General features: G+C 41.8%; 1 protein-coding gene across 15 annotated transcripts in view; it reads left to right on the top strand.

Annotated features, from left to right (window-relative positions):
* The window catches only part of rapgef2b (Rap guanine nucleotide exchange factor 2b), a 104,271-nt gene extending 78,342 nt beyond the window's left edge, over nucleotides 1-25,929 (top strand). For 4 of the 15 annotated variants that reach the window (XM_042219447.1, XM_042219442.1, XM_042219454.1 and 1 more), the window contains 24 exons: nucleotides 2,311-2,442; nucleotides 7,344-7,521; nucleotides 9,785-9,921; nucleotides 10,722-10,880; nucleotides 11,369-11,521; nucleotides 11,802-11,966; nucleotides 12,262-12,369; nucleotides 12,451-12,654; nucleotides 14,090-14,210; nucleotides 14,457-14,733; nucleotides 15,343-15,500; nucleotides 15,768-15,782; nucleotides 16,168-16,408; nucleotides 16,810-17,193; nucleotides 17,344-17,555; nucleotides 18,476-18,599; nucleotides 19,052-19,075; nucleotides 20,218-20,444; nucleotides 20,860-21,027; nucleotides 21,516-21,665; nucleotides 22,029-22,230; nucleotides 22,340-22,869; nucleotides 23,740-24,155; nucleotides 25,694-25,929. In XM_042219447.1, coding sequence (XP_042075381.1) covers nucleotides 2,311-2,442; nucleotides 7,344-7,521; nucleotides 9,785-9,921; nucleotides 10,722-10,880; nucleotides 11,369-11,521; nucleotides 11,802-11,966; nucleotides 12,262-12,369; nucleotides 12,451-12,654; nucleotides 14,090-14,210; nucleotides 14,457-14,733; nucleotides 15,343-15,500; nucleotides 15,768-15,782; nucleotides 16,168-16,408; nucleotides 16,810-17,193; nucleotides 17,344-17,555; nucleotides 18,476-18,599; nucleotides 19,052-19,075; nucleotides 20,218-20,444; nucleotides 20,860-21,027; nucleotides 21,516-21,665; nucleotides 22,029-22,230; nucleotides 22,340-22,869; nucleotides 23,740-24,107 — 4,437 coding nt within the window. In that variant the 3' untranslated portion in view covers nucleotides 24,108-24,155; nucleotides 25,694-25,929. The remainder of the gene's footprint in view (nucleotides 1-2,310; nucleotides 2,443-7,343; nucleotides 7,522-9,784; nucleotides 9,922-10,721; nucleotides 10,881-11,368; nucleotides 11,522-11,801; nucleotides 11,967-12,261; nucleotides 12,370-12,450; nucleotides 12,655-14,089; nucleotides 14,211-14,456; nucleotides 14,734-15,342; nucleotides 15,501-15,767; nucleotides 15,783-16,167; nucleotides 16,409-16,809; nucleotides 17,194-17,343; nucleotides 17,556-18,475; nucleotides 18,600-19,051; nucleotides 19,076-20,217; nucleotides 20,445-20,859; nucleotides 21,028-21,515; nucleotides 21,666-22,028; nucleotides 22,231-22,339; nucleotides 22,870-23,739; nucleotides 24,156-25,693) is intronic. The other 11 variants (XM_042219451.1, XM_042219450.1, XM_042219456.1 and 8 more) reach the window with 9 other exon arrangements.
* Nucleotides 25,930-26,750: the final 821 nt, after the last annotated feature.

The following is a 26,750-nucleotide window of genomic DNA, read 5'->3' as shown; positions in this document are numbered from 1 at the left end:
ACTCTGCCTCATGAATGTTAAAGTCTTTTAGTCAAAACTAGTTTCTTCTGTCTATCACACAACGATCATTCTGGCAGCAAAACACTTCCATTCTCAAAAACTCTTTCATTAAGCCGTAATGCAGATGAGCACTTCAGGAGCTGTGACGATGGATGTTTTCATTGAGTACATTCAAGAGCAGATGATGGCTCAGACCTATTTACTTGCAAATGAAGATCCTGAGATGCATTTCTATCCAATCTATTCCATTTGTCATCCAAGTGGGACTTCAAAGCTGATTTCCAAAATAATCTGAGGCAGAGATGTTATTTGCATCCCAAATTGGTGGATGATGTTGATACCCAGACTTCTGAATTTCAGAGATGAGTTAACCTTTCATAGCTTAGAAACGAAGAGCTGAAAGCGTTGCTGGTCACCTCTATGTCAGGATCTGTTAAAGGAAAGTTGTTGGTTTTTTTTCTTTAAAATTTCAAAGTCTCACCCTAATTCATCACCATTTATCAAAGCTGAGTAAAAACGTTTTTACTGTCAAGTGAGGAAACATTTGGGGAAAAAAAAAATCACTGAACATAAAAAATAAAAAAATCTTGTTTACTATCAAAATTTAAAACTCCAAACCCAATCTCAAGATGTTTAGATTTGGCTGATTTCCTGACTGGAGCAGACTAGTTAAATCAGCCCACTTTGACTTTTCAGTTTAAAAATCTAATATTAATGCTCTGCCACAGCAAGAAGTGGAGTTGAAGCATGCCCCAGAGCTAACAGTCTCCCTGCAGAGTATCCGATGTATATTGGTAAATAAAACATTTAGCCATCAAATAGTCAAGTCTAGAGACACCACGAACCAGTTTATCCTGTTTGATTAAATCCATAATTCACCACTCTGACATTCTAGTCGGATTTGATGAATGTGATTCAAACACATTGTATTTATTTCATTTGAAATAAATACAATGTGTACTTGACATCTACAGATGTCAAGCCACAAATGTTAGCTATGTTCTATGGGCTTCAGGTGGTCTATAATCAATGAGTATCTCATACATTTTAACAATTGATCCATCAGGTTGGATTTTAAATGCATAGGACAGCAGTTGAACACTAATTATGTCAGTGTAATAATAATTTTCTGAGCTAATACCTGAATAATTTTATCTATAGAATTACAGAAACTTGCAGAAAAACTTTCAATAAATGGATCAAGATTCCAAAGTCCCAGGACATTAAACTGATAAGTTTAGGCCTTAAATCATTACCAATTATGGAAATTTGTGCTGCTGTGTTTGCTGTTGACTGTCTCCACTCTAACGCCACACATACAGAAACCATAGAGCATCTGCAGACTTCAAATAAACCTCTGAGTTGTAGCAGTTCAAACTGCTTCTTATTTTTAATTCATCTGATTCCTAAAACTTGAGCAGTGGGAGGATTTCGGATGTATTTTGCATTTTGGGGTCATTTCCATGGAGAAGCGGGTTGGCTCATTTACAATGTGGCTAATTACGGCTGGGCTTTCTAGCACTTTATACCGTATGAATTACTCAGAGGGGTTTTCCCCCATTACTGCCCAGTATTCATTTAGTTTACTCAAGTTCGTAGTACCTTAATGAGGGTGTTTTCTTGATGTATGCAGGGCATGTTTGTTTTTTGCTGGTCTCAGGAAAGGAGCTCCTTTGCTGTATTTAAAACAATGATTATCTTATCGTTTAATCCCGAGTTTCTACTCCCTTTCAGTTTTGTAACCCATTTTCTTACATGCTTTTGTCTAATACGTGTAGTATTCTTCTAAAGTAAACCAAAGGATTTCAAAAATGAGACTTAAAAACTAAATATTTTTGACACATTCTGTAAATGTTGGGTTATTTAATTAAAATCTTTTTGGCTCTGCCTTTCCTTTACACAAAATGTATTATTAAAGGAAAGCTGAGCTCTTGTTTAAGCTCTGATTAATATTTTTCTTGTGAAATAACTGCTTTGCTACGAAGAAGACGATAAACCCCTTTTTATTCATTAATGGGAACAAATTGAATGTTTTTCAGACTGCCTTCCAATTAAAATTAAAGTGGATACGTTATTGTTTTACAGCAGAAAGTCTGTCTTTGCTTATTATCAAATGAAGTGGGGAAACATAATTAAAAAATGAAGAAATAGAATAAAAGCTAAACCGCCTATTTTTAGACACACATGCTGCTAAGTCTGCATCCAATGTTTGGCAGTCAGCACGAGTGTTGGTGTGAATGACCAATAGCGGTTGCTGGGCTGGCTGATACTGACCATCTGTGTGTATGTTGTGTGTGTGTGTATGTGCAGCTCCCCGCAGACTTCAGCAGACTTCACCTGGCCGACGGCTTACACCCACAGGTGACCCACGTCTCCTCAAGCCACTCAGGATGTAGTATCACCAGCGACTCTGGAAGCAGCAGCCTGTCAGACATTTACCAGGTAAGTCCTCCCATCCCTGGTGCTGGATCCCCAGCTTGGACTTCCTTGGATAGCTAAGCAGGTGCATGGTAGTTTAACTAGTTAATGCAGCCATAGCTGAGCAAGAGGAAATCATAAAGATGCTAAAACATTTATCAGTCTAGCTAGGGCCTTTTTGGAATTACTGACAAAAGTTAGATAAGAAGAGCACTACCACTCATGAGCATGCCATAAATATGAAGCTACAGCCAGTTAGTTTACCTGACTGCAGCCACGTAGACTTAATAAATAAGATGGATGAAATTTCCATGTCTCAAAAGTGGACAAGTTTAATATTTGCCTTCTTTACAAAGATCAGCTGGGGGTGATGACTGTTGCAAAGAGAAATCTGATTATATAGAAGTCTATGAAAGTCTACTTTTCACTTTATTTATGGCTTAGGTTAGCATTTTGTTAATCAGATACAATTCTCAGTCTCCAGTTTCAAATCATATTTAATACAGTATCATGTTCATTTTGTGGATTACTTTACATCTAAAGTGAACAACAAATCAAGCTGGGCATACCTGTGATTGGCAAACCACTACCATAGAAACATGTCGTTTTATTGTGTCTGATTTCTCAGTCACTGATGTGAACATAAATAGCAATGATCAAAATTTTCACTTTGAGACTTCATCACAGTGGCAAGGTCCATCTTTTATATTCAGTCTGTGTGGTAATAATAAACCAAATGTATAATGCATCAACTGCTAAGCATTAAAAGTGTAGCTGTTCCCCTCTGATCGGGACTGAGTTTGTTTCCTCTTTTTTGCAGTGTTTGTATTAACCTGACTAGTTTTCTGTTCACCTCATTAGACGAGGCAGACTTATCGTGTGTTTTCCTGCAGTTTCAATTAACAAATACTCATTGAGCTGGTTTGTTTCGACATAACCTTGTGATGAATTGTAAATAATGAGAAAAAAAACATTGATTTGCATGATTTGGTGTGTGTGTATATGTGTGTGTGTGTATGTGTATATGTGTGTGTATGTATATATATATATATATATATATATATATATATATATATATAACATGTAACATAGCATTTAAAATCTGTGATATAAAACAAACTTTGACCACATCTGAGACCAAGTCTTTATGGAAAAAATGGAAAAAACATATGCTTTTTGTGAAATGATGACTATACCTCTGGGAATGTGCATTAGTCTCATTAAGGAGGACTAATTTTCTTTGGAAGAATTTAAAGCCTTTTTTGCCAGACATGTTATAAGACACTAATGGGAGACTTTTGCTACGCAGCAGGGGATGAGCAGACAGGCTGCTGGCTGCAAGCAGGTGGTCCAGCCTACATCCTGACTCCAGCTCTGCCTTTCATCACCTCAAAGCAGAAGTACAGGACTCTCACAAAGCTGTGATATACAGTCTCATGTAATGAGGGCACTTGATGAGCATTTTTGTGCTAAAATATTAGCACGTGTAGGCCTCACATAATTTGTTTAGTGGTGTTGAGATATGTGTAACTTGATGAAGGATGGGCTCCCTCAACCCATCCTTCATCAAGGCCAATGCTTAATTTAGCAGTTTATAAATAGCGTTATAAAGATCTGCACCAAAAGTGTTTGGTTTGCTTGCAATCCAACCCCCATCCACCCGCCCTCACCAAGCCTTTTCAATTCTGCTGGGTAGTTATGAAAACATAATCAAAGTTAAACATTTGAACCCTTAAAACCCAATTCAAGTATGTGCGCTCAACTGATTGTGGACGTGCCCCAAACTCTGCAACTAATCCGCTTAGCATAGCACACCCACCCCATTGGCTCCTAATTCTGTCACCTGCTGTGTGTCTGTAAATGTGTGTTATGTTTGTAAGCAGGATTGTGGCTGTGCTGTTTGCTTCGACTGACTGTGGTTGGTGTGCATCAGGGCACTCATTCAGTATGCTCAATACAAACAGTCTAATTGCATATGAGGGGTGTGTTATTGTGGAGCTCTGTGTGTGTATGTGTATATGTTTTGACCATGCTGTGGCTGGCTGGGGCAGGTTGAACAGGCTCTACTGTCCCCAGTCTGTGATCCTGGTCTTAGCACCATCTGCTAGCAGCTCTGTGGTGGCCTCTTGATTTTTTTTTTCCTCTCAGTCTCTTTCTCCTCTCACTGAATCACAGACACTGTTCTGTTTTCTCTTGTTTTTTTTTTTTTTATTCAGCCTCTATAATGTTTGGTTTAACTTCTACTCTGCTATTTGTAACTTTGGCTCAAAATACTGTATTTAAATTCTTTAGTTTCGATGACAAACCTCTTATATGCTTCATACGTGCTTTCTCTGTTTTAACCGTTTCAACAATCAAAATGCTTCAGATACCTTCGAGTCAAAGTTTGGCTCTATTCTGTATTTCACTGTTATATTTGGACTGTTAGTTGGACACATCAGGCTATTTGAACCTGTCTCTTTTGGCTTAAGAAACTTGTATTTTCTGGCACTTTACAGGCAGAAGGTTTAATCAATCAGTCAATCAAGAGGATAATCATGAGATTACTCACTTCTGAATTTCTGGGATGTCTGTCAATCAGGCTTGAACAGACACATTCTATGGATGCTCCATCAGATTGTGATTTGGGAAGCTGTGGTTTTGAAGCTTTTGGATTTGTCTTTTTGTCTGCTTCTGTTGAAGTTCTTGAGCACTCTATGCTCTCTATCTTCTCCTAATCATTTCCTGGCTTAAGTGGAAATTGTTATATAAAGCAGTTGTTGGGCTTTTTTTGCTATCCAGTCTACAAGATTCTCCTCATTTTTATCACAAACTTTTAGAAAATGAACACCATGCAGACATGCCTTTAATGTGGACAGAAAACATTGAAATTCTAACCATGAGTGCACAGCATGATTTCTAAGACTGTTGGTTTATGCAACATTGCTTTTTTATTATTAGATAAAGTTACACCCTGCATGTTTCAGAATAAAAAACATTTTAAATGTGCAGAACATCAGAAACGAGGAATGTTTGCAGTGCTCACTGGGGCTGGTGTTGAATAAATGGATCAGAGGATACTTCATAATTTGCACTTGAGATCATGTGAAGTTGATGTTGGTGAAATATGCTTGTGTTAAACATTATTTTTACTGTACACATTTTTGCTGCGCATACTGGAGTCTAGATTCTGGATGGAGTACTGAATAGTCGAACCACCAGGCTATTCCACTGCTATCGCCACGTAATTCCCACGTCACTGCCAACATGGCGCACTGTTTGTATCTGAATAAATCATGAAATTGGTCCTTCAGAAGGACTTTGAAAGCATTGATCCAAGAATAGCCCTAATGAAATATTAACAACACCTGACTTGCCCACTGATTCTTAATGCTTTCTGCACATCTATGGATGTCTGATACATGCATGGCATGAAAAAAGGGCCGTGCATGAGCACAAAGGCAGCCGGGCCCTCTGTATTTAAATGCAATATGAAAGCATACACACATGTTTGACAGCTGGCTATGAACTGATTGTTGTATATAACCTTGAGTTTCTAATGCTGTATTATGTGGGTTGTTAAGTGTTGTGAACCAGTCTAGTGCTTTTAAAGTAGACTGGTCACATGATCCTCTGTAGTTTTATGCAAGAAGTTTTCCTCTGTACCGTGTTCTGCTCCATACCTAATCTGTGACTCTTCACTTTCATCGTGTTTGCAGGCTCCACCCACCAGGGTGTGGACCAGTGATGCCCAAACGGCCATTCAGACACTGAATCATTAAAGAGCCCTTTGCACATGGCGTTTGAGGAGAAATGACATAGGGTTTCTGAGAGAGACCAAGCACAGGGAGACTGAGCATTAAAAAATTAGAAGCAGACTGACAGTCTGGGAGATGAAGATGCGTCTATCTCTGGGATTTTGCGCACAGTTTGCAAAGGCAACCTATTCTTCTCTTTCTGTTAAGAGGTTTGAGATTGAGAACCGTATTTGGGTAAGAGGGTTCACTGTTGGGAGGTAGCAGAGCCGATGTTGTGTTGCCTTTTTTGTGACTGCTTTGACTTGCTCTTTAAATGGTTTTCATGTTGTGTGAGTGTGAACCAGGCAATCTGGCCCCTCTGTCATTTATAGAAATACTTTCTTTGATGATGGCAGATGAACTCCGCTGGTATCGCTCAGGCACAAGTAATTGCATTACGCTTGCTTCTCATCTTAGTTCATTTTCACGGCTTCGCACATATTTCATCTTGTGCTTTCAAAGAACAGGATCTGGCTGCGAGGCAGGCTGTGGCGTTTGCTGTGGGGGAGAAAAGAGGGGAGGAAAGTTGAGAGTTAATTAGCTTGTTACTATGCATAGCAGACTGTTTTGTATGCAGTGTTGACGCCTGTCTTTCTGCTACTGTACTGATTACCTCTTATCAGTTTCAAGAAATGGGTCAAATGTGCACAAAGGAATTTGTTTTTTGTGTCACAGCTGATTTATTTTTGTCATCTTAACTTAATGACGTGTGTGTGTGTGTGTGTGTGTGTGTGTGTGTGTGTGTGTGTGTGTTGTGTGTGTGTGTGTGTGTGTGTGTGTGTGTGTGTGTGGTGCGCTGTGCTTTAGCGGGGCAGTGTAGCGTGCAGTGCAGGAGTGGCAGAGGCGCTTAAAATGAAAAAATATTTCACTGGCTGTTTACAATGTGTTTTCTCTGTCCCCGTTTGGACAGCTGACATGGGTGGGGATTTATTTTTCAAGCTTTTATCTGATAATTCAAAGCTTTCCCTGTAACGAGCATGGAGGTTGGTCATTCAGTGTCTCGCTAGTAGACTCTCGAACTCGAACAAGGAGCTGGATAGATGAACGCGTTTGGCCTTGTGGTGGCGGGATTGCTGATGTTGCACCGAGCCGCAGAGTCCCTGCTCGTGTTTATCATTGACTCATGGCTTACCTGTTGTTTCTTTCTAGGCCACAGAAAACGAACCAGGTGACATGGACCTGAGTGGCCTGCCAGAGACCGCTGTGGACTCTGAGGAGGACGACGATGAAGAGGACATCGAGCGAGCGTCCGACCCCCTCATGAGCCGGGACATTGTGCGGGACTGTCTGGAGAAGGACCCCATGGACAGGACCGACGATGACATAGGTGAGCACCCAACTAGGGATTGAATTTACTTGGCTCTTCATGACTATTCTGATCAATAGCACTAGTGTAAATATTCAACCGTGCAGTGTTCATTGTGAAAAAAATATCCTGCCTATTCTTGTGCATGCCTGAGAGTTCTATATTTGAAGACATCTTTAGAGAATGGTGTGAAAAATACCAATTTAAACAGAAGCCCCATTGTCCCATTTTTAGATTAATTTATGCTTTATAAAAAGCCACTCCCTGCTTTCTTATTTAAATCGTCGCCATAAATTTACATTTATCTCAAGTCGGTGCTTCTCTCATGATCGAGGCTTTCGAGTAATTCTCAAAGCCCCATCAGGCTTGCAGTATCATAACTCTTAAGGCTACGATTCTTCTCAAATGAAAATGATAGGCATTGTTTAAAAAAAAAAAAAGTGTGCACACTCAGCTTAGCGGCAGATGTGGACTTGGGGAGGTTGATACATTGGTGGACTGCGAGAGAGTAAGAACAAGTGCCAACCCCTCCCCCACTTCACTTATCTCCCTGCTGTACCCCCTCCCCTTGCCAGCAGGCTTTTCTAGGTCACGCTGGCACATCCTCTCGCCTCACCTCTCCCTGCGCATTAAACTTTTAGTGCTTCCGCAGCTTCTCACACGACGCTGTTGCCATGCCAAGCCCAGGTCAACCAGTACACCACACTGCTGCTGGTTGGTAGATGGCGTATAGAGGTGTGTTTTCTTTCTGTGAGCATCAGTGTAGGTGTGCTGCAGAAAGTCCTGCACCTTGTATTAAGCCTAGCATGGGCGTCTAGCACTTGCATCCAATCACATATTCAATAATGAGAAACTATACATTTGCACCAAATTCAGAATTCATTGTTTTCCAATCGTCATCATGAAATTTAGAGTTTTTTGGTCTACAGTAGTGAGAAAAATTTTCAAAGGTCTGTATAGAGTCCAGGAAAAAAAGGCGGGGGTGCAATTAGCAGCCAGGTGCTGCTAATCAGAGGCACTTGATTGACTGATCATCAGCAAGTGTGAGCACCTCTGGAAAAGCAGAAATTTAGGTCGTTTGGTGGTCTGGAGGACTCAGGTGTGTGTCAACACAATTTTCCAAGGAATGAACGTCTCTGCAAATTCACCCGAAGGTCAGAATGTGCTAAGTGAAACTTTGAAGAATTATAAATGAATCCCAAGCACTGCATCTCTGACTATACAGGCCACAGTTAACATAAGAAAACTAAAGTTTGTGATAGTAAAAATACAAAAAGACTTAACAAGTATGGATTGTTTGTTACGAGGGGAAAACCTCTCGTTGCAACAAAAGCATGGCAGCACATCTTAGGTTAGGCTACAAGAGCTGTGCATAAACAGAAGCCAACAAACCTCGATGAACTAAAGAAATGTTGTAAAGAAGAGTGGGCCAAATTTCCTCCACAATGTCTTGAGAGACTGGTAGTCCTGCAGAAAAGGATGACTTCAAGTTACTGCTGCTGAAAGCAGTTCTACAAGCTACTGACTCATGGGGTGTGCTTAGTTTTTCACAGGCCTGCATGGAGTCATGGGAAAATGTTTTCTTTTTGGTTTTCTCCCACATGATTCTATATTACATCCTCTTTCATCTGTTGTTTCATAATGCCAGTCATACTAGCCATCATATGACATTTGGAACCTGTTTTTGTTTATGCATATAGATGTGGGGGGGTTTGTGCCGGGTTATATTGTAAGAACCACAAAACTATTTAAGTTAATTAAAACCTCTGCAAATGTAAAGGTTGAAAACATTGAATATTAGAAGACATGGGCAAATTTAATTGATTACTTTATGCTAACAATAACATATTCACATTAAGATCTGTTAAAAGCACATTGTGAAGGATGTACATCTCTGTTCATGGCTGGATGGAGATGTGTGAGGACAGTTGGCTGTAAGCCTGATCCTCCCTGACAGCACACCCACTATGATTTCACTTCTGGTTCATTGTCTTCAATAACTCCCTTAAGTCGCACAGAGGTCGTTGAGTGAATTGTCAGCAGTTTTCCTCGCTTGCCTTAAAGTTTTTATCAATAGCATTGATATTTGGCTTTGTCTTGTCCACATAATGATTTCTCCGTTGGCTTGATATAATTGTGGTGATGATCCATTTTGATGCTGGACTGAGGGCAGTGCAGACCTGCCAGGTGCACGCTACGCTGCCCGCCCTCTTTCTCTCCTCCAAGTGTCTCTTTGATGCCTTTCCTAAACTCCTCTGCTGTCTCTCCTTTGTTCCTCTCGCAGAGCAATTACTGGAGTTCATGCATCAACTGCCAGCATTTGCCAACATGACCATGTCAGTGAGGAGGGAACTCTGCGCTGTCATGGTTTTCGCTGTGGTCGAACGCGCCGGCACCATCGTTCTCAATGATGGAGAAGAGGTGTGTGTTGGTGCATACTCATGCACACGTAAATCTTGTCTTGTGATTGTTCAATTTAATTCATATATGTGTGCGTGCGTGCATGTGTGTGGGTGCTGAACCTTAGTCTCACCTCTTCATACCAATGAATCTTTCTTCGTCCATTTGATATTTTTTCTGCTCTATTAAACTTGAATAGTGGGCATTGCTTATCGACGGGTCTTTCTAGGATCCTTTAGGCGCCCAAAGCAGGCCTCAGTTGTTTCATCTCTCTGTTCAGGACGCTGTTTCAGTGGCAGTTTGCTTTTTTCGCCGTAATACATCCATACAATAGGATGCCTTTAAGGCCTAGCCACATTAGTAAATGTCCAGTCATAAATAATTTAAGGTTCATTGAGTGCATTGTTGCTGTCAGGGTTAAGGAAACCACAATGGCAGCTTTTCAGAAAATCCTGAAAATACTCTTATTATTGTTATTAAACCTAAATGTGCCCCTACTAATAATACTTTGAAATTCCTTTTTTCTTACTTAAGTCTTGTTTTTTTCCTGGGCAGCACCAACAGCCTCTTGCTTTTGCTGTATTCCTCTGAGGAAAATAAGAAACCATCTGTTAGTGCAACAGTCCCCTTGTAGTCGCTACATATGGTTCTTTTTGATAAATAACTTTGACTCATTAAAGGACACCAGCTGTTGGGAATGTTACTATACTGAAGTTAATCTGATGTGTGAAGCTGTTAGTGTATTAGTTTTTTGTTTTCTTTCTTTCTTTTTTCTTTCTTTATTTTTGATCTGACCTCTGTGATTGTTTTTATGGCTCCAGCTGGACTCATGGTCGGTGATCCTGAACGGTTCGGTGGAGGTGACGTACCCTGACAGCCGGACAGAAATCCTGTGCATGGGAAATAGTTTTGGGGTGTCACCAACCATGGAGAAAGAATACATGAAAGGTGTCATGAAGACCAAAGTAGACGACTGCCAGGTAAGAGCCTCACTTTAAGTACTCCTGCTCTAGGTGTTGGTCAAATGTATTGCCTGGGTTTACAGGTCAGTTTCTTCTGCATCATTTCCATGTGACAAACATGGGTACAAACCCTGCCATGTTCAGTTTTTAAATCCCACTGTGACCCACTTGTGCTGAAAGTGTTTGCACTCGTGACACCTAAAGTTGCTGCAGGCAATAGCATCCTTTTACATGTGCGGAGCAGCTATTATGAAAGAAAATAGGCCCGCTCATGAAAAGAGGAAGATCTGAGCTAAAGTTGGTGGCTGGGGTGTAAAAAATTGTTCCCATTATCTTATTTTTATATATTCATTTGGTTGCTATGCCATCAGATGTTATAGGTTATATTACTTTAACACTTTATCTTCCAGTTATTGCATTTGAATACTATTAAGCATATATAATTAATGTAAATTTACAAGTTTCTTTCAGTCACCCACTAATTTGAGTTTCTCTGTTGTGTCCAGTTTGTGTGTATAGCCCAGCAGGACTACTGCTGCATCCTCAACCAGGTGGAGAAGAACATGCAGAAGGTTGAGGAGGAAGGAGAAATTGTTATGGTGAAGGAACACCGTGAACTCGACCGCACCGGCACCAGGAAAGGGCACATTGTCATCAAGGTAACCATTAAAAATCAATTAATCTACGCTTCTTTAAACCCCATAATCTCAAAAAAAGAAGTCCATTAGAAGATGGCCTTATTTCACACTTGATTTATGACCTCAGTAAACCCAGTTGAGCCGTATGTACTTGATGCTAGTTTTAAGGCTTTTTAATAAAGCAGGAGTTCCATCTAGTACATGGTTCCATATAGAGTAAAGCAGGCTAGCATTTCAGTTGCAGTTGCAGTCATCTTAAGGATCTGCCACTCACTTGTAATGTCTTTCTGTTAAACATCAGGGCACACCGGAGCGTCTCACCATGCACCTCGTAGAGGAGCACTCAGTGGTGGACCCTACATACATCGAGGACTTCCTGTTGACCTACAGGACCTTCCTCTCAAGCCCCATGGTCGTGGGCAAGAAGCTCCTGGAGTGGTTCCACGACCCAAGTCTCAGGGACAAGGTATGATCAGCAGGACTCTGGTATATCTGTTCAGATACACTTTAGGCAACTAGACTTTGTCCATTTACTCACAGACGTGGTGTAAATTTATCTTGTTTCACAGAATTCTGAAGGACTTGAATGTTCTTCAGACATGTTGGATTCACATACATAAAATCCTCAGACATACTTGACTTTTGAACTTGTATTTAATTAGTTGTCAGTAGGTTTAGAGTATAAACAGTTCTACACTCATTCCTCATGAAATCTTTGGACATGACTGAGTGTGTGCATGTCGATCATGTGATCTCTCCAGGTTACACGGGTAGTCTTGCTGTGGGTAAACAATCACTTCAATGACTTTGAAGGTGACCCTGCCATGACTCGCTTTCTGGAAGAGTTTGAAAACAATCTGGAAAAAGAAGTAAGTGTAAAATATAAAGAAATGTGGAAAAAATGTTTAATTCAGATTTCTAATTCATTTTCCTCATTGTGTTTCTTTAAGAAAATGTGTGGGCACCTAAGACTGTTAAACATAGCATGTGCTGCTAAAGCCAAGCCACGGCTGGTGACACTAACCAAGCCATCCAGGGACTCTCCACTGGCATTCAGCCTTCTCGGAGGTCAGGAGAAAGGTTTCCGCATCTTCATCGATGCTGTGGAGCTTGGAAGCAAAGCAGCAGAAGCTGGCCTTAAGCGTGGAGATCAAGTGAGTTGGTTCTCTCCCTCTTCTAACGTCACCAACATCATACACTTTAAATTTTGAGCAGAACATTTCCTGGTAGTGCCGTTTTTATTCAAAGCTCATTTAGCTGCAGAACACTTTTTCTCTGTAGGCTACAGCTGTGCAGACTAACACTTCAATTTTCCTGTTTAAGTAAATTTTTGTTGTGAAATTGGTTTTACATTTTGCTCTAACTAGCATTAAAAGGCCTCTTCTGAAAGTCTCAAATTGAACTTGCCAGTAGCTCTGGGCACCCTGTGTTGGCTTTTTTTCCTCACAACTTGACTGCTCAACTATTTTCACACTCTGCAGTCCTTAGGGCTTTAAGCAAAGTCCCTTAATCCTTGAAACCATCTTGAGAGCGTCTGGATGCGAGTTAAGCCCTCTTGACTCCAAACATCCCCTGCAGCTGTTTCCTCAAAAGGAAGCAGAGAAACTGACATCCATAAGGAAACATTCTCTCTCTGATATATTCTTCATACTTTCTTTTTTATACAGCTGTAGTTAATGTCATCATTCACCCAGTACCTGCTCTTTCAGAGCTTTAGTATTAATCTTATTGGTTTTTATCATCTTCTCAGTAGTGAACTCGCTAATCACTCCTGATCCTAAAAGAGTAGTTTGACTTTGAAAAAGTAAGCATTTACTGGCCTCACAAGAGCAGATGATGGCCTGTATGTCCATTACGGTTAAAGGCGACTTCCTCTTCTGCCAAAGAGGAAGTGGCAGCTCAGTTAGATGATCGCATTTAAATGCAAATATCCGGCACCTATACAATGGTCAGGTTATGAAGACAAAGACGGGGCTATTTGGAAATGAAAAGGAAGAGTCCTATTAATGTCAAAACCATATGTTGATGATATTTATATCCTGTAGAACATGCATGAGCTTGGGAGTTTAGGGCCTCTTTATTATCTAGTTAAACTGCATAGTTCAGAGATTAATATTTGCAGTGATATAACGCGGCCTACAAATTGGCCTGATGTGGTGATAACAGATGAGTTTTAGTACTTCCTGTGCTGGAGTTCTGTCAGAATTTAAAAGGCACTCTGTGGTCAAATGATGTTCTTGTGTTTTAAATCCATGGGCCAGATATGATCATCAAACACACCAGGAGGTTGGATTTTTAATAATTATGCATAAGGTGCTAATTTAGACATGATTCTTTTTCTAACAAGGAGCTGGCAGTGTGCTCAATTCATTATTTTTGCTCTTCTTTTTGTTAACAAAAGAATGCAAAATGTCAAGGTCCCAGTTTTGGAGCCACAACATAATTTTTGTGTTTCTTTATGGGTTAGAAAAAGAGGACGCTATTGACATCATCAGCTCTATTGTTTTTCCTCAGTCTATTCTCGATCAGATGTATAACCCTTTAAGTTGCTTAAAATTGTGCTCATGGCTTTCTCCATCTTTCCTGCAGATCTTGGAGGTCAATGGACAGAATTTTGAGAATGTTCAGCTCAGCAAAGCTAATGAGATTCTGAAGAACAACACCCATTTGTCCATAACTGTGAAGACAAACCTTTTAGGTAAAGCATATTGTAAGTTATGATATCTTGTCAACATCCACCAAATCACTGGTGATCCTATGACGATTAGAGAGAGAGTTATAGTTATGTCAACAGCAATCACTTTTTTTTGTTGACTTGTCCAAATGTTAAAGCTTATTACTGAACAAAAAGCATGTGGATAAACTAATAAAAAGGTTAAGATCTGAGAGTAGATGTAGGAATACTACAGTGTCTTTAATGACCCTTTTCTTTCCTTTTACATTAACACCTGTCTAGTGTTTAAAGAGCTGCTAACAAGGCCAGAACACGACCATGATTTGGATTGTGAGGAGGAACATGATCGAAAGAATGGGGCACCCCACCTTCCAAAGATTGGGGACATTAAGAAGGCCAGTCGCTACTCGATCCCCGACCTGGCAGTGGATGTGGAGCAGGTGATGAGTCTGGAAAAGGTCAGCAAGAAAGCAAAGACCAACACAGTGGGAGGACGCAACAAGCTGAAGAAAATCTTTGATAAGACGCTCACCAGCATCCTGCCCCCTAAACCATACAAGTAAGAAGACCTCATTACTTTTAACCGTCACGACTTAATTACCAATAAAAGCAGCTTTGCATGTCTAGATTTCAGTGAGAAATAAATATTTAGGACTCTGTGCAGCATTTATATTCAGTAGACTCTGAACTCTGTGATTTTAATATCAATAGGAAATCAAAGCCTCTTGATTGGAGCTGATTAGATGCAGAAACTTCGTTTCTGATTTTTCCTGACACTTTGACATGTTGCTCTGAACGATTATGCAACGTGCACCTGCATTTTTATCAGTCTGCCAATCAAATGCAAGGCTGAATCAGAATTACTTTGAAATGCCGCAAATAAGAAAGAAAAGGTATTTGTTCAAATAAATTTAGTTCCTAATGAGAGCAGGTGTCCATTTCCCACAGGGCACCATTGAAAACGTCTTTTAGCTGAGCCATATATAACCTTTGCTTTCACTGCTGTGAAACTCCAGGATAATTAACATGGAATACATCATATGGACTGCACAGCCAAATGTGTTTCCATCCTCCTTCTCTTCCAAACACAAATATCGCCCTCTGCCTGTTGTTAACAGAACTGCTATCTATAACAGACTCCCCTCTGCTCGCCCTCTCGTTTCCATAGCGACGTTTGCGTGGGCCAATCACAGGATGACAGCATAGTGGGAATGAAGCAGTCCAAACAGATCCCACCAGCTCTGCCAGTCAGCGGAAACCTCTCGTCGTCAAACCCAGACCTCCTGCAGTCACACCACCGCATCCTCGACTTCAACAACCAGCCTGGTGTGTATTTAACCACTACATGGAGCTCGGGAAGTTTGTGGCATCAACACATTTAGAATGTTCAAAAATACTCTGCCATTATGTCATTTGTGGGGAACAAACAAAGAACCGCTCACTCAAATGGCGTCAGATGACTAAACATAATAAAATAGCTACCTAAACAGTTGTTCCTCCACTGCTCACACATAGCACAAAATAAACAAGAAAAATGCAGTAATATGGTCTTTATATTAACTTCTGTCCATTATGTTGTTTATATCCTTTCAGTCCCATTGATAATGAGTAAGTATCGTCTCTCCTTGTGATCCTGCTTCTCCTGGAAAAATCATATCTTTGGCAGTGCTTTCAACCTTTATGTCAGACTTATAGACATTAATCTGTTAGAGTGCAGTCGCTTAATCTGGAGTCATAGTAGTACAAAGCTAATTCAGTAAAACAGCAGTGCAATTTTATATTTCCTCTGGGCTCATATGTTTTCATGGAGATTTATCTGATCTGCAAGATGCTGGTGTGGCTTTTGCGGGCGTGGGATTGGTGATAAGCTCTTGATAAAGCTTGACAGTCAATCAGTTAATCAATCACTGTTTCTTAATCGGATTCAAGCTCTTCAGATTTCAGGAGAATGATGGTAACATATACCACAATTACCATTGTTTGTCTCTCCCAGATATGTCAGACCAGGTGTTGCGAGTCTTCAAGGCGGACCAGCAGTCTCGGTATATTATGATCGGGAAGGACACAACCGCTAAAGAAGTGGTGGCCCAGGCTATCAGGGAGTTCGCCCTGACTGCTGCACCGGAGGCTTATTCGCTGTGCGAGGTGTCTGTCACACCTGAGGGCGTCATCAAGCAGAGACGGTTACCAGATCAGCTTTCTAAGCTAGCTGACAGGATTCAGCTGAGTGGCAGGTAATGACTTCTTTATCTTGATGTTCAAACTGCAACATCAAAAGTAAAGAGTAGGAATAAAGACGGGTTTGAAAAGGCCAGTTCCACCATTCCTTGCTTGTCTCCTTTACATGGATGGTGATGTGCAGTATAGTTTTTATTGCCGTTTAAGTAGGACAAAACATCTTAAATCCAAGAAACCATCCTTTTTAAAGAAAGGATAAATAAGAATGAATTGGGATGGAGTGATTGACCTCAGTTCATCTTTTCAAGATCCCAGTGGATTAAAACTCATTGTTTTATCAACAGCATTAAAAAAAATACTAAGCTTTTTACAGTCCGAGCAGAAAATTCTCATAGATACAGAGAGAAAAAATGGCAAATGTTTAACCAGTATTTTGCAATCCATCTTCCTCCATCAGATACTACTTAAAGAGCAACATGGAGACAGAGACGTTATGTTCCGATGAGGATGCCCAGGACCTCCTTCGAGAAGGACAGATTTCTTTGTTACAGCTCAGCACCGTGGAGGTGGCCACGCAACTCTCCATGCGGGCCTTTGAACTTTTCTGCGCCATCGAGCCCACCGAATACATCGATGACCTTTTCAAGCTGCGCTCAAAGACTGGCTCTGTCAGCCTCAAGCGCTTCGAGGAGGCAATTAACCACGAGACCTTCTGGGTGGCCACTGAGGTTACGCGGGAACCGAACCAGCTAAAACGCATGAAGATCATCAAGCACTTCATCAAGATAGCCCTGCACTGTCGCGAGTGCAAGAACTTTAGCTCCATGTTCGCAATCATCAGGTGAGACAATGAATGTGCAATAAACTGATTTCTTTTACATTTTGGGTCATATTTTTAAGTCAAATTAATATACAGAAGTTCTTCTGTGTTGTGATGTCTGTACAAATTGTTGTACTGATTATATATTCACTGCCACGGCTTTCCCTATAGTGGTCTGAACCTGGCTCCAGTCTCCAGACTAAGAGGCACATGGGAGAAGTTGCCAAGCAAATATGAGAAACTGTTCGGGGACCTGCAGGACCTCTTCGACCCTTCAAGAAACATGGCCAAGTACAGGAATGTCCTCAGCAATCAAAACCTCCAGCCACCAATCATCCCCCTGTTCCCTGTCATCAAGAAGGACCTCACCTTTCTACATGAAGGTAAAACAAAATGAAACGACCGACTTTATAAAATAATTATGGATTACCTCAATTTTTTGTGATTGGCAGTATTTTTGCAAAGTTCCTGTGTGGCAGATTTACTCTAGTGTTTTTACATTATTTTATATCTGTTTGGCTCAGATCTTTCACTCGGTAAACATTACTATATTAGACACTACACAACACACACAGCTGCAGATTCTGCACAATTTTTCTGAAAGGAGCCAGTGTTGCCAGATACTGCTGATAGTTTCCAGCTCAAAATCTATTCAAAAACTGCCAATATGCACACAGGCCCACAGAGTTTAATCACCACTGCACTGCATCAGATTCAAGAGCAGTGCACACTAGCGCTCAATCATACACAAAACAAAAAACTATTCTTACTATCGGTTTGCAGGCAAACACTTTTGCATTATCACCTATCATTTAAAAGCAAACTAAATAACAATCCATTTTGCAAAGTCGGACACCCAGGCATGCACACACATACAACCCATTTATATACTATATATATTTCTAATCTTAAAAAGTGTGTATTGTTATTGAAACACAGGACAACTGGCTGTTTATCATGTAAGCTTTTCTCAATGTGAAAGCCAACTATAAGTAGGTAACTGCTTCTTGGTTTCAGTGTGGTTCTTTAAATATTGCAGTTAGCTTTCCTATCATCTGCTATACATGGAATTATCCATAACTTTAAGTTTACCTCTCTGACCAACTTCTTTATGTACAGACCACCAGTGATCTCAAAACAAATTGTTGATTTGCTGTATAAATGCAGTAACCACAAACAGAATCTAATTGTTTCAAGGGGTAAAAATGCTTCACGGTTAGCCATATTTATCGCCGTAGTCCTCTGTCACTTGCTGTAGTTTTTAAACTCTGTAATTGATCGTTTTTTTCTTTGGCTTTTTCAGGCAATGACTCTAAAGTGGACGGCCTGGTGAACTTTGAAAAGCTGCGGATGATTGCCAAAGAAATTCGCCATGTTGGTCGCATGGCGTCTGTCAACATGGACCCAGCCCTTATGTTCCGAACAAGGTAAGATATTTAGGAAACAAAGTCTGATCTTTAGATTCTTAAGGACCCTTCACTCTCCCTGTAGGACCAGCCGGCACTACGCTGACTAACCAGCTCTGTGGGGTTAGCCGGTTCACGTAGATTGAGTCCAATTCCTGCCTCACGCTTTTCCTTTAAGCAGCTGTTCTCTTTGACAACTGCTTCGTCTAGCAACTGTTTCCTTGTACACATTGTTGGCATAAGATGTGCTCAGTGCTTCTGTGAAAGTCTCTTTGTCTAATCATGTCTCCTCTTAGTCGAGTGTTACCATTTGATTTCCTTTCTGCTGACTTTCATGTGGGTCTGTTGGTGAAATTGCTTCTCTTTGGTGATCTTGGTGGTCTTTCCTGTCCTAAGCTTTGTCTCCTCTCTCTCTTTCAACTCATCCACCCTTTGCCCTCCATGCTTCTCTGCTCATGGCACACACCCTCTAGGAAGAAGAAATGGAGAAGTTTAGGGTAAGTTTGGTGACCCTACAACCTTTGCCCTCTCTGCACCATGCACCCTTTTTTTTCCTGCAGATTTGCGTGCTTTTTGAGTTAAATCCGTTTTGAGTTAAATCCTTCTAACTCTGCTTGACGCTAACCTATGGATATTCAGTGGAACAAAGGTCACATATGCCAACATGAGGTTATAGTGAATTATTTGAGAATCACTAAATAATGGGAATAATTGGAATACTGTTTACGACATGAGATAAACACATGCGTGACAAATAAAAGGATTATATCCAGCTACCAAGTAGCAAATGTGACCTTTTTCTGATATGTTGTTTCCCAACATAATGCATGCAGCTTCTGTTTTAAAGTTTTGCCTGTCTTTGATGGTCGATCTGCTTATCAAAGCTCCAAACAGCCAGAGATTCTGGAACTGAAATACTCTGCAACATGCTTTACATTCTTGTGGTCAAATGGGACACCATTGTGCACAGCCAACATTTAATGGGAAACATGCAGATTTACATTTCATTCACTCAAAAACAAAAGAAAGCGGTTTGACATCTGCAGCTCATGATTAGCACCTTAATCTCGTAAATACAACATCCATGCCTTGTAGCTGTGAGATTGTTGTCTCGTAATAATATCTCTGAAATGTGGTTTGTTGTTGTTATAAGGTACTACTTGAAATTTTTTATTGAAACGTGATAAATTTATTTCCACCATCGCGAACAAATGTGGCTTCTCATTGACTAACACCACAGGCGACTGCCAGGGTGCTGTTTGGCTGAGACCATGTGCAAAAAAACATGCTTTTACTACTACTACTACTACTACCAGCTCTGACTCAAACCACAGAAATGTAAACTATGACTGCACTACGCTAGCCCCTCTTTCTACTGCCCTGTTGTTTGACTGCAGCCGTCATCGCTCAACCTCTCCCTCTGCCGTCTGGAATGTCTGGAATGTTTTGGAGTTGGGAGAAATGACTAAAGCTGGTCTCTGCATGTTCGAGTTTTAAATACCACGCTCCCTATGCGGCCTCATAGTGTCAAATATACAGTTTTACTTCAAAATCAAGTCATTTACAGTCTGAAGCCACACCTTTTTTTTTGTCTTCTTGTTTGTGCGTCTCTGTTCCTCTCTATGTTCATGTGCACAAGCAGGTCGCTAAGTCAGGGTAGCGCCAACGCCGCCGTGCTTGACGTCACACAGACAGGTGGGCACAAGAAGCGGGTGCGACGCAGTTCCTTCCTAAACGCCAAAAAGCTTTACGAGGATGCCCAGATGGCTAGGAAGGTCAAACAGTACCTGTCCAACCTCAGCCTGGAAACGAATGAGGAGAGTCTTCAGACACTCTCCCTACAGTGTGAACCCTCCATTAGCACATGTGAGTTTGTTGCAGTTTTTCTTCTTTCTTTCAGTTTTTGGGGTTTGGGGAGTTTAATAGGGGAAAATATGAAGTTACAAAAGATCGAAGCTTGAGCGCAATTCTCCTGAGACATACTCATACCCTCACACATACTTCACTGCTCAGAATCAGATCCTCAAGGACTCACTGGCATGAAATAAAAATCTGAGTTACTTAGCCAATTTCCTCATTGTTGATGCCAAACCTCCTTTGTTGTCATTGCACTGGGGAGTAGTGGTCAGAGAGACTCTGTGAGCCGTGCAGCTCAGTTTTGATCGATACAAAAGTCTTAAGAGCAAATTTCTTCCTTCTAAGCCCTTTTTAACACAATTACCTATTAAATGTAACTTGAAGTATATCTATACAGAATACTTACTTATTTCCCACTACTCAGTGCCCAAAAATGCAGGTGGGAAACGACCAGACACTTCTCCAGTTGTGCCCAGAGCTGCGAGTCAACAAAGGGGTCAGCTGGCCAAAGGAAACCAAGCTCTCCAGGTCCCCGCTGTGGCCCTTTACCCATCTCGAAAGAAAGTGCAAGTCAAGGATCTGCCACCATTCGGTAAGATGAAGATTACACATAACCGTCAGTATTCAAGTATCATTTGAGTTTAATGGTATTTCCCCCTCCCATCATTGAGAGAATAGGATATGTGTTATTCTAGAATAAAGCTTTATATGATTGTGAACATTCATTGGATAGTTATGAAGGTAAAATTCTTGGGATGTGAATCTTTTTATTTTTTAATTGGTTTAGCTTTCCGTACAGGTGGATACAGTAATGGTGCATGATTGCATGAACAGCATTCTGTATAGATCTTCTGTTCCCTTGTCCTTGTACATGCTCCTATTACCTTGTCCTCCTCATCTTTTTATTTGCAGACAATGGCTGATTCAGCTTCTTTGTGACAGTGCTGCCACCAAGAGGCTGGCTGGCAATAAGCAAATGCAAAAAAAATCCCAGACAATGCTGCTTAGCGTCCCAGCACCCTTGGGGTCTGGCAGTGTTCCTCATGTTAATTCTGCTCATCTTTTTGCAAATGTCCACAGGCACCAGTTCCCCGCAGTCTCTGAAGAAGATCCTCGCTCTTTCAGAGGAGGGGAGCGAAAGACACCGGAGGCAGCCAGAGGACACCATGTCCAATGCCTCCTCCCAGCTCTCCTCCCCTCCCACCTCCCCCCAGAGCTCGCCCAAGAAGGGTAAGCCAATAATCCTCCCTCCCTCTGACACCACTCTCCAGACTGCAGTCATGGTGAGCTACAATTGCCACCTAGTGGCTGCCGCTATGTACTGCATGATGTATGAGAGACCAATATGATATTAAAGTTGACAGATGATGCGTGAATAAGAGTTAATTTATACTATAAAACAGATACTGTATGGATTTAGTTTAGTCAGCCAGGTTTAAGTTGTGTAAAAACAGAGATAAGCACTTAGAATTTGAATGCTTTTCTCATAATCACGCACTACTTTTACCAATGACTATGAATTAAAAACTGTAAATTCTGATCTACTGCAAGTACATAAATGTATCGTCTTCCACTTCTTCCTCGCTCCTCCAGGTTACAACAGGATGGGAGACACCTACTCAGACTCTGGTCACAGTGAGATCTCCTCTCGCTCCAGTCTCGTTAGTAACTCCTCTTTCGACATGGCCCAGGAGGAGAGGAGACTTCGTCACTCCGGAGTAGTCGGGGATTCTCACATTGGAGGATCAAGGCTGGAACGAAGAGCCACAACTGACCCCGATCAGTACAGTCTTGGGTAGGATTACTGAGAACTTGATAAGTGAATCATTGTTGTTTTTGTTTTTTTTCCCTTCTGAGGTGAAGCGTCGTCATCTTTTATTCTTTTTTTAAACATCATATCCTAGGTCATATTCATCAATGCAGGACTGTCGGGGCATTTATGCTGGCGGCCATACAGTACTCTCCTCACCCAGTTCAGAGGAACTGACTCAGGATCAGGGAGACCGTGTTTCCCTCGATGCTGCAGACAGCGGCCGCGGTTCTTGGACATCCTGTTCCTCTGGCTCCCACGACAATATCCAGACGATGCAGCAAGGACGCAGTTGGGAAACTTTGGCCTTTGGCGGTGGTGGAAGTGGAGGCGGCATTGGAGGGCTCCCTCCTGGCGGGCCAGATGCCATATTAGGGGGATCAGCTGCACTGTGGGCAGCACAGGCAAGGGGGAGCTGGGCATCTGCCAGCTCCTCCTCGTCCTCAGCAGCATACTGGGGGGAGGACTCCGAGGGGGATACCGGCACCATAAAGAGGAGAGGAGGAAAGGACGTCAGCACCGACCCAGAAACAAGTAGCATCACATCCACCGGGTCAGAGGAGGCAAAGCAGCTCGGCCGACCATCTCCATCACCCATCACTGTCGGAAATAAAGGCGGCCTTTGTGAGTGACTAAGTTTTTGTTTCGTTTTTTTTATGCACCATTACGAGTCGGACTGTTTACTGACTTGATTGCAGTGACTTTCTAAAGTCTTTGTTACCTCACAGTCATGAGGAGACTCCTCAAGTTTGTGCACCTCACAAAGAAACCTACACGTACCTGCTATATAACACATTTTAGACCTAAAATAATGTACAGATTCCAGTGGTGCTGAATTCTTTCCTGGCATGTCCTAATATAAATATTAAACCTTATACATTCATCCTGCAGCAGCTCAGTGTCTCATTACTGCGGCCTGCCCCACAGTTTGAGAAACATTGGATTAAACAAACAAATGTCTTTGTGGCTTTAGTTTGTAATCCAGCTCATTTTAACCAATGATGTTTGGGCAGGCTGTGGTTGTCCCTGCAAAGACCAAGAGGGAAATGTATCTGGAAACCATCAGCTAGCATTTTGCTTTTCACAGTTTTGTTGTTCATTCCTGAACAGTGACTCGGGTCCAGAATTTTGGCTGCGATGTCCACTGGCTGCGCTGAATGGGGCCCAAATATCAGTCAACCCACAGGCCAAATCATTAGAGGATAGCTGTTGGGTTCCCAGATTGCTTCTCATTTAACTCTTGGCAAAAAAAAAGAATGAAATGGGCATAGATCCCAAAATTATGAGGTAATCCTACATCCTATCGAAGGATTGTTTTTCTTCTGTGCAGCAGAGCAGTCCAGATTTGAGATGGTAACATTTAATGACAGCATCTTTAAATGTTGCATCTCATCCTCTTTTTCCCTTAATTTTTGATTTGTCATCTTCTGCTGTCGCTGCCAAAAACGCTTCATAAAACACATCATCACGTGTCTCTCTTTTGTATCCCCTCAGCCCGAAAAGAGGGCCGTTACCGTGAGCCTCCCCCGACTCCCCCCGGCTACACTGCCTTGACCATCTCTGACCTCGCTGAGGGACAGCACTCAGCCCAGTCTGTTCCCATGTCCACAGCGACCCACTCAGGCCGGCGGCCACCAGACTACACTACGGCTCTGCAGCGCTCGCGCATGGTCACCCAGTCGCCCGACTCCCACCAGGCCCACCAGGGGGCCAAGCACCGGGCAGGCGGCCTCCACCGCACTCGCTCACCCGCCGAGGAGCAAGAGCCTGAAGAGGAAGAGGAGGGTGAGTCCTTGTCTTCCAAACTAGTCGCTCTGAGGAAGCCAGTGGCACAGCATACACCAGAGACTCCCAGACCATGACAGTGTGTGTACGGGGGTTAACAGGCAGGGCCCGACTCCCCAAGGCAGGTAAAAACTAATTTATCAGGTTGCCCCCTCCACACCAGTGAACCTGCATGTCAGCAGAGATGCATACAACCCCCACAGCACTAGTAGCACCGGTCCCACTCCAAATTCCAAAAGTCACTGGAAATTAAATTTGATCTGGAAAGTCTTGATTTGGAGTGGGACCCTCACCTCTTACCCGCAATATGTCATCATGCATGAGTCATACTTACTGGATTAGACTCACTACTTCTCTGCCACCACGCATTCTGCTCTTCTTCTCTCACTTTCTCACACACCGTGTCCAAACAGCATTCATCAGCAGACACGGTGTTAGGATCCTCTCACCCATGCAGTCAGTGCCTGAAAACATGCACCTCCATTCACCTGCACCAGCACACCCCTGACTCGCCTGCAGTGACTCTGAACATACTGTGTGTCGTTGTAGTGGTCTGGTGTAGCGAAGAAAGATCAAAATGTGGATAGATGTGCACTTGTTAAGTAATAAATGTATAGACTAACATGAAAGGCTAGTTTAAAGAAAGGCTGATGTGCAAGCTTGTAAAAAGGTTTTAGTTTAGGTAGTTCAGTATGCCTGCCTAATAAACAGCTGTTTGTTTACACACTAAAAGCAGCCACAAAAAGAAATTTGACACGCAACATGAAAATATTTTACCAAAATTGACATTTTAGAACCTTTTCCCACCCACAAGCTGCCTGTCCTTGATTTCATCCATGATTTGATGCAAGAAATCAAGAACTGGAACTGAAACAGACCAAAACTACAAACATTTTTCCAACTTTTTGAGAGTGATGACTCAAAGAAGGCCATTGGAAGGAAAACAGTGAGAGAAACGGTAAAAAGAATTTCCTGCCGCTAATATACACAAAAAATCCCGATGTCAACAAATCATCTCCAACTTGTTAAAAATAGATACTGCAGTGCATTTCCAGTGGAGGACATTTCCAACTGGAAGCTTAAATAAAGCACATGGAAATGTTAAAGCTGTTTTTTGGCTTCGTATGTCAGAGGTTTCAGCATCTGCAGCAAAGTGAAGTGTTGGAGTAGTGAATGTATCTGTGACATCTGCCATGCAATCTAACATGGCTCATGGCAGAGTTGGCATCAGCAAGTTGTTAATTATCTGGGCAGTATCTCAGGCAAAACTATCCGAGCACCATGCCAAATGCACTTGGAGAAAATGCTTTGAAAATCCTTTATTGCTTTACATTTCGAAAACGCCACAGTCTGCCTTCAGATGACTGAGCAGCACTGTTGTACTGCGGTGTTTGTGTCCAATCAAACAAGTTTAGTCAAGCTTTGAAAACTTCCCTCGAAAACTTCAGATTGATGTGAGTTAAAGCTGATCAGAAAAATGATGGCATTCTTTGGTAATATTGTTGGCATTACATTAAGTAAAAGCTTCCTGAGCGGTGTCTCAGGCAGGTTTTCATTCTACACATTGCCACTGCTGACCTCATTAACTCTTCAACTTTATTACATTCTAGCTCATGCATTCATTCAAGGTAACCGATGCCTATCTTTGTTTCTCTCTCCACAGAGGATGAACAAGTGTCAGCGGTTTGAGGGACAACAGTGGACATCTTTTTGCAGTAACTTGAAGTGCCCCTTGTTCAGGGTGGACAGGATTAAAGAGACAGGCAAACAGACTCATCCGTGACATAACGTGCCTGCCTCCTCCACTTGATTCTCCCTCCTTATTGGTGGATTCCTCTGCTCATCTCCCTCCTCCGCCTTAAAGCATCATGGAGGGTTGAATGACCCTGCATGCAAAAACAAAAACAAAAAAGATAAAAATACTGTGAAGAAGAGATGGAGAGAAGGTCAAAGACGATTTTAAAAAATGCCTGGCACTTTGGAAAAAATAAGACTGCAGAACCCTGACTGGCACTGGGTTTTGGGGGGGCTTCACCCAAGCCACAGACACACAAAACCACATAAATATTACTGTTACAAACAGGACTGACTTCTTAAGACTGCCCACCACCACCGCCGCCGCCACCAGTAATAAAATCCCAGACCTTAGTGTTGACACCACAGCATCATGACGTGTTGAGCTTCATCTGCACTTTCTCATTTTCTACTTTCTAAAAAAAAAAAAAAAAAAAAAAAAAAAAAAAAAAAGACCCAACCCAAGAACAAATAAAACTACAAAACAGACTAATGCTGAAGACGGAGAGAAACGGTTGACTTGACTCTTAATTTTCAACTTCCCACTAGATTTTTTTTTTGGTTTGTTTGAGTTGTGTTTCTTTGATTGCACTCTGGGGGACCGAAAAGAGAAATCAAGTCAGCCCATAATTTCTCTGCCTGGACTGAAATGACCCATCTGTTGCTGAGGGTTTGAACTCTGAATCCAGTATTATCTCATGTCACGTATGAAAGCTAATCACTTGTTGGTTTAAATCAAAGAGCTAGGAGGAGGACTCAGGTGGGAGAACCAACGTGCACACATGCACAAACAGACAGAGACACACACACAATACATTTTGCATACCCAAGCATAAACAAAATCACAGTTTAATTCAAAAGCTAGCACTTTCAGCACAATATCAGATTTTACCAGATGCTTGCTGCCACCCCCCCACCCCCCCGGA

Source organism: Haplochromis burtoni, unplaced genomic scaffold (genome assembly GCF_018398535.1).
Source record: "Haplochromis burtoni strain Fernald_Lab_line unplaced genomic scaffold, NCSU_Asbu1 Contig_33, whole genome shotgun sequence".
In the NCBI taxonomy this organism is placed as follows: domain Eukaryota; kingdom Metazoa; phylum Chordata; class Actinopteri; order Cichliformes; family Cichlidae; genus Haplochromis; species Haplochromis burtoni.
The sequence above is the reverse complement of the archived record's forward strand: the minus strand, read 5'-3'. Positions and strand labels throughout refer to the sequence as shown.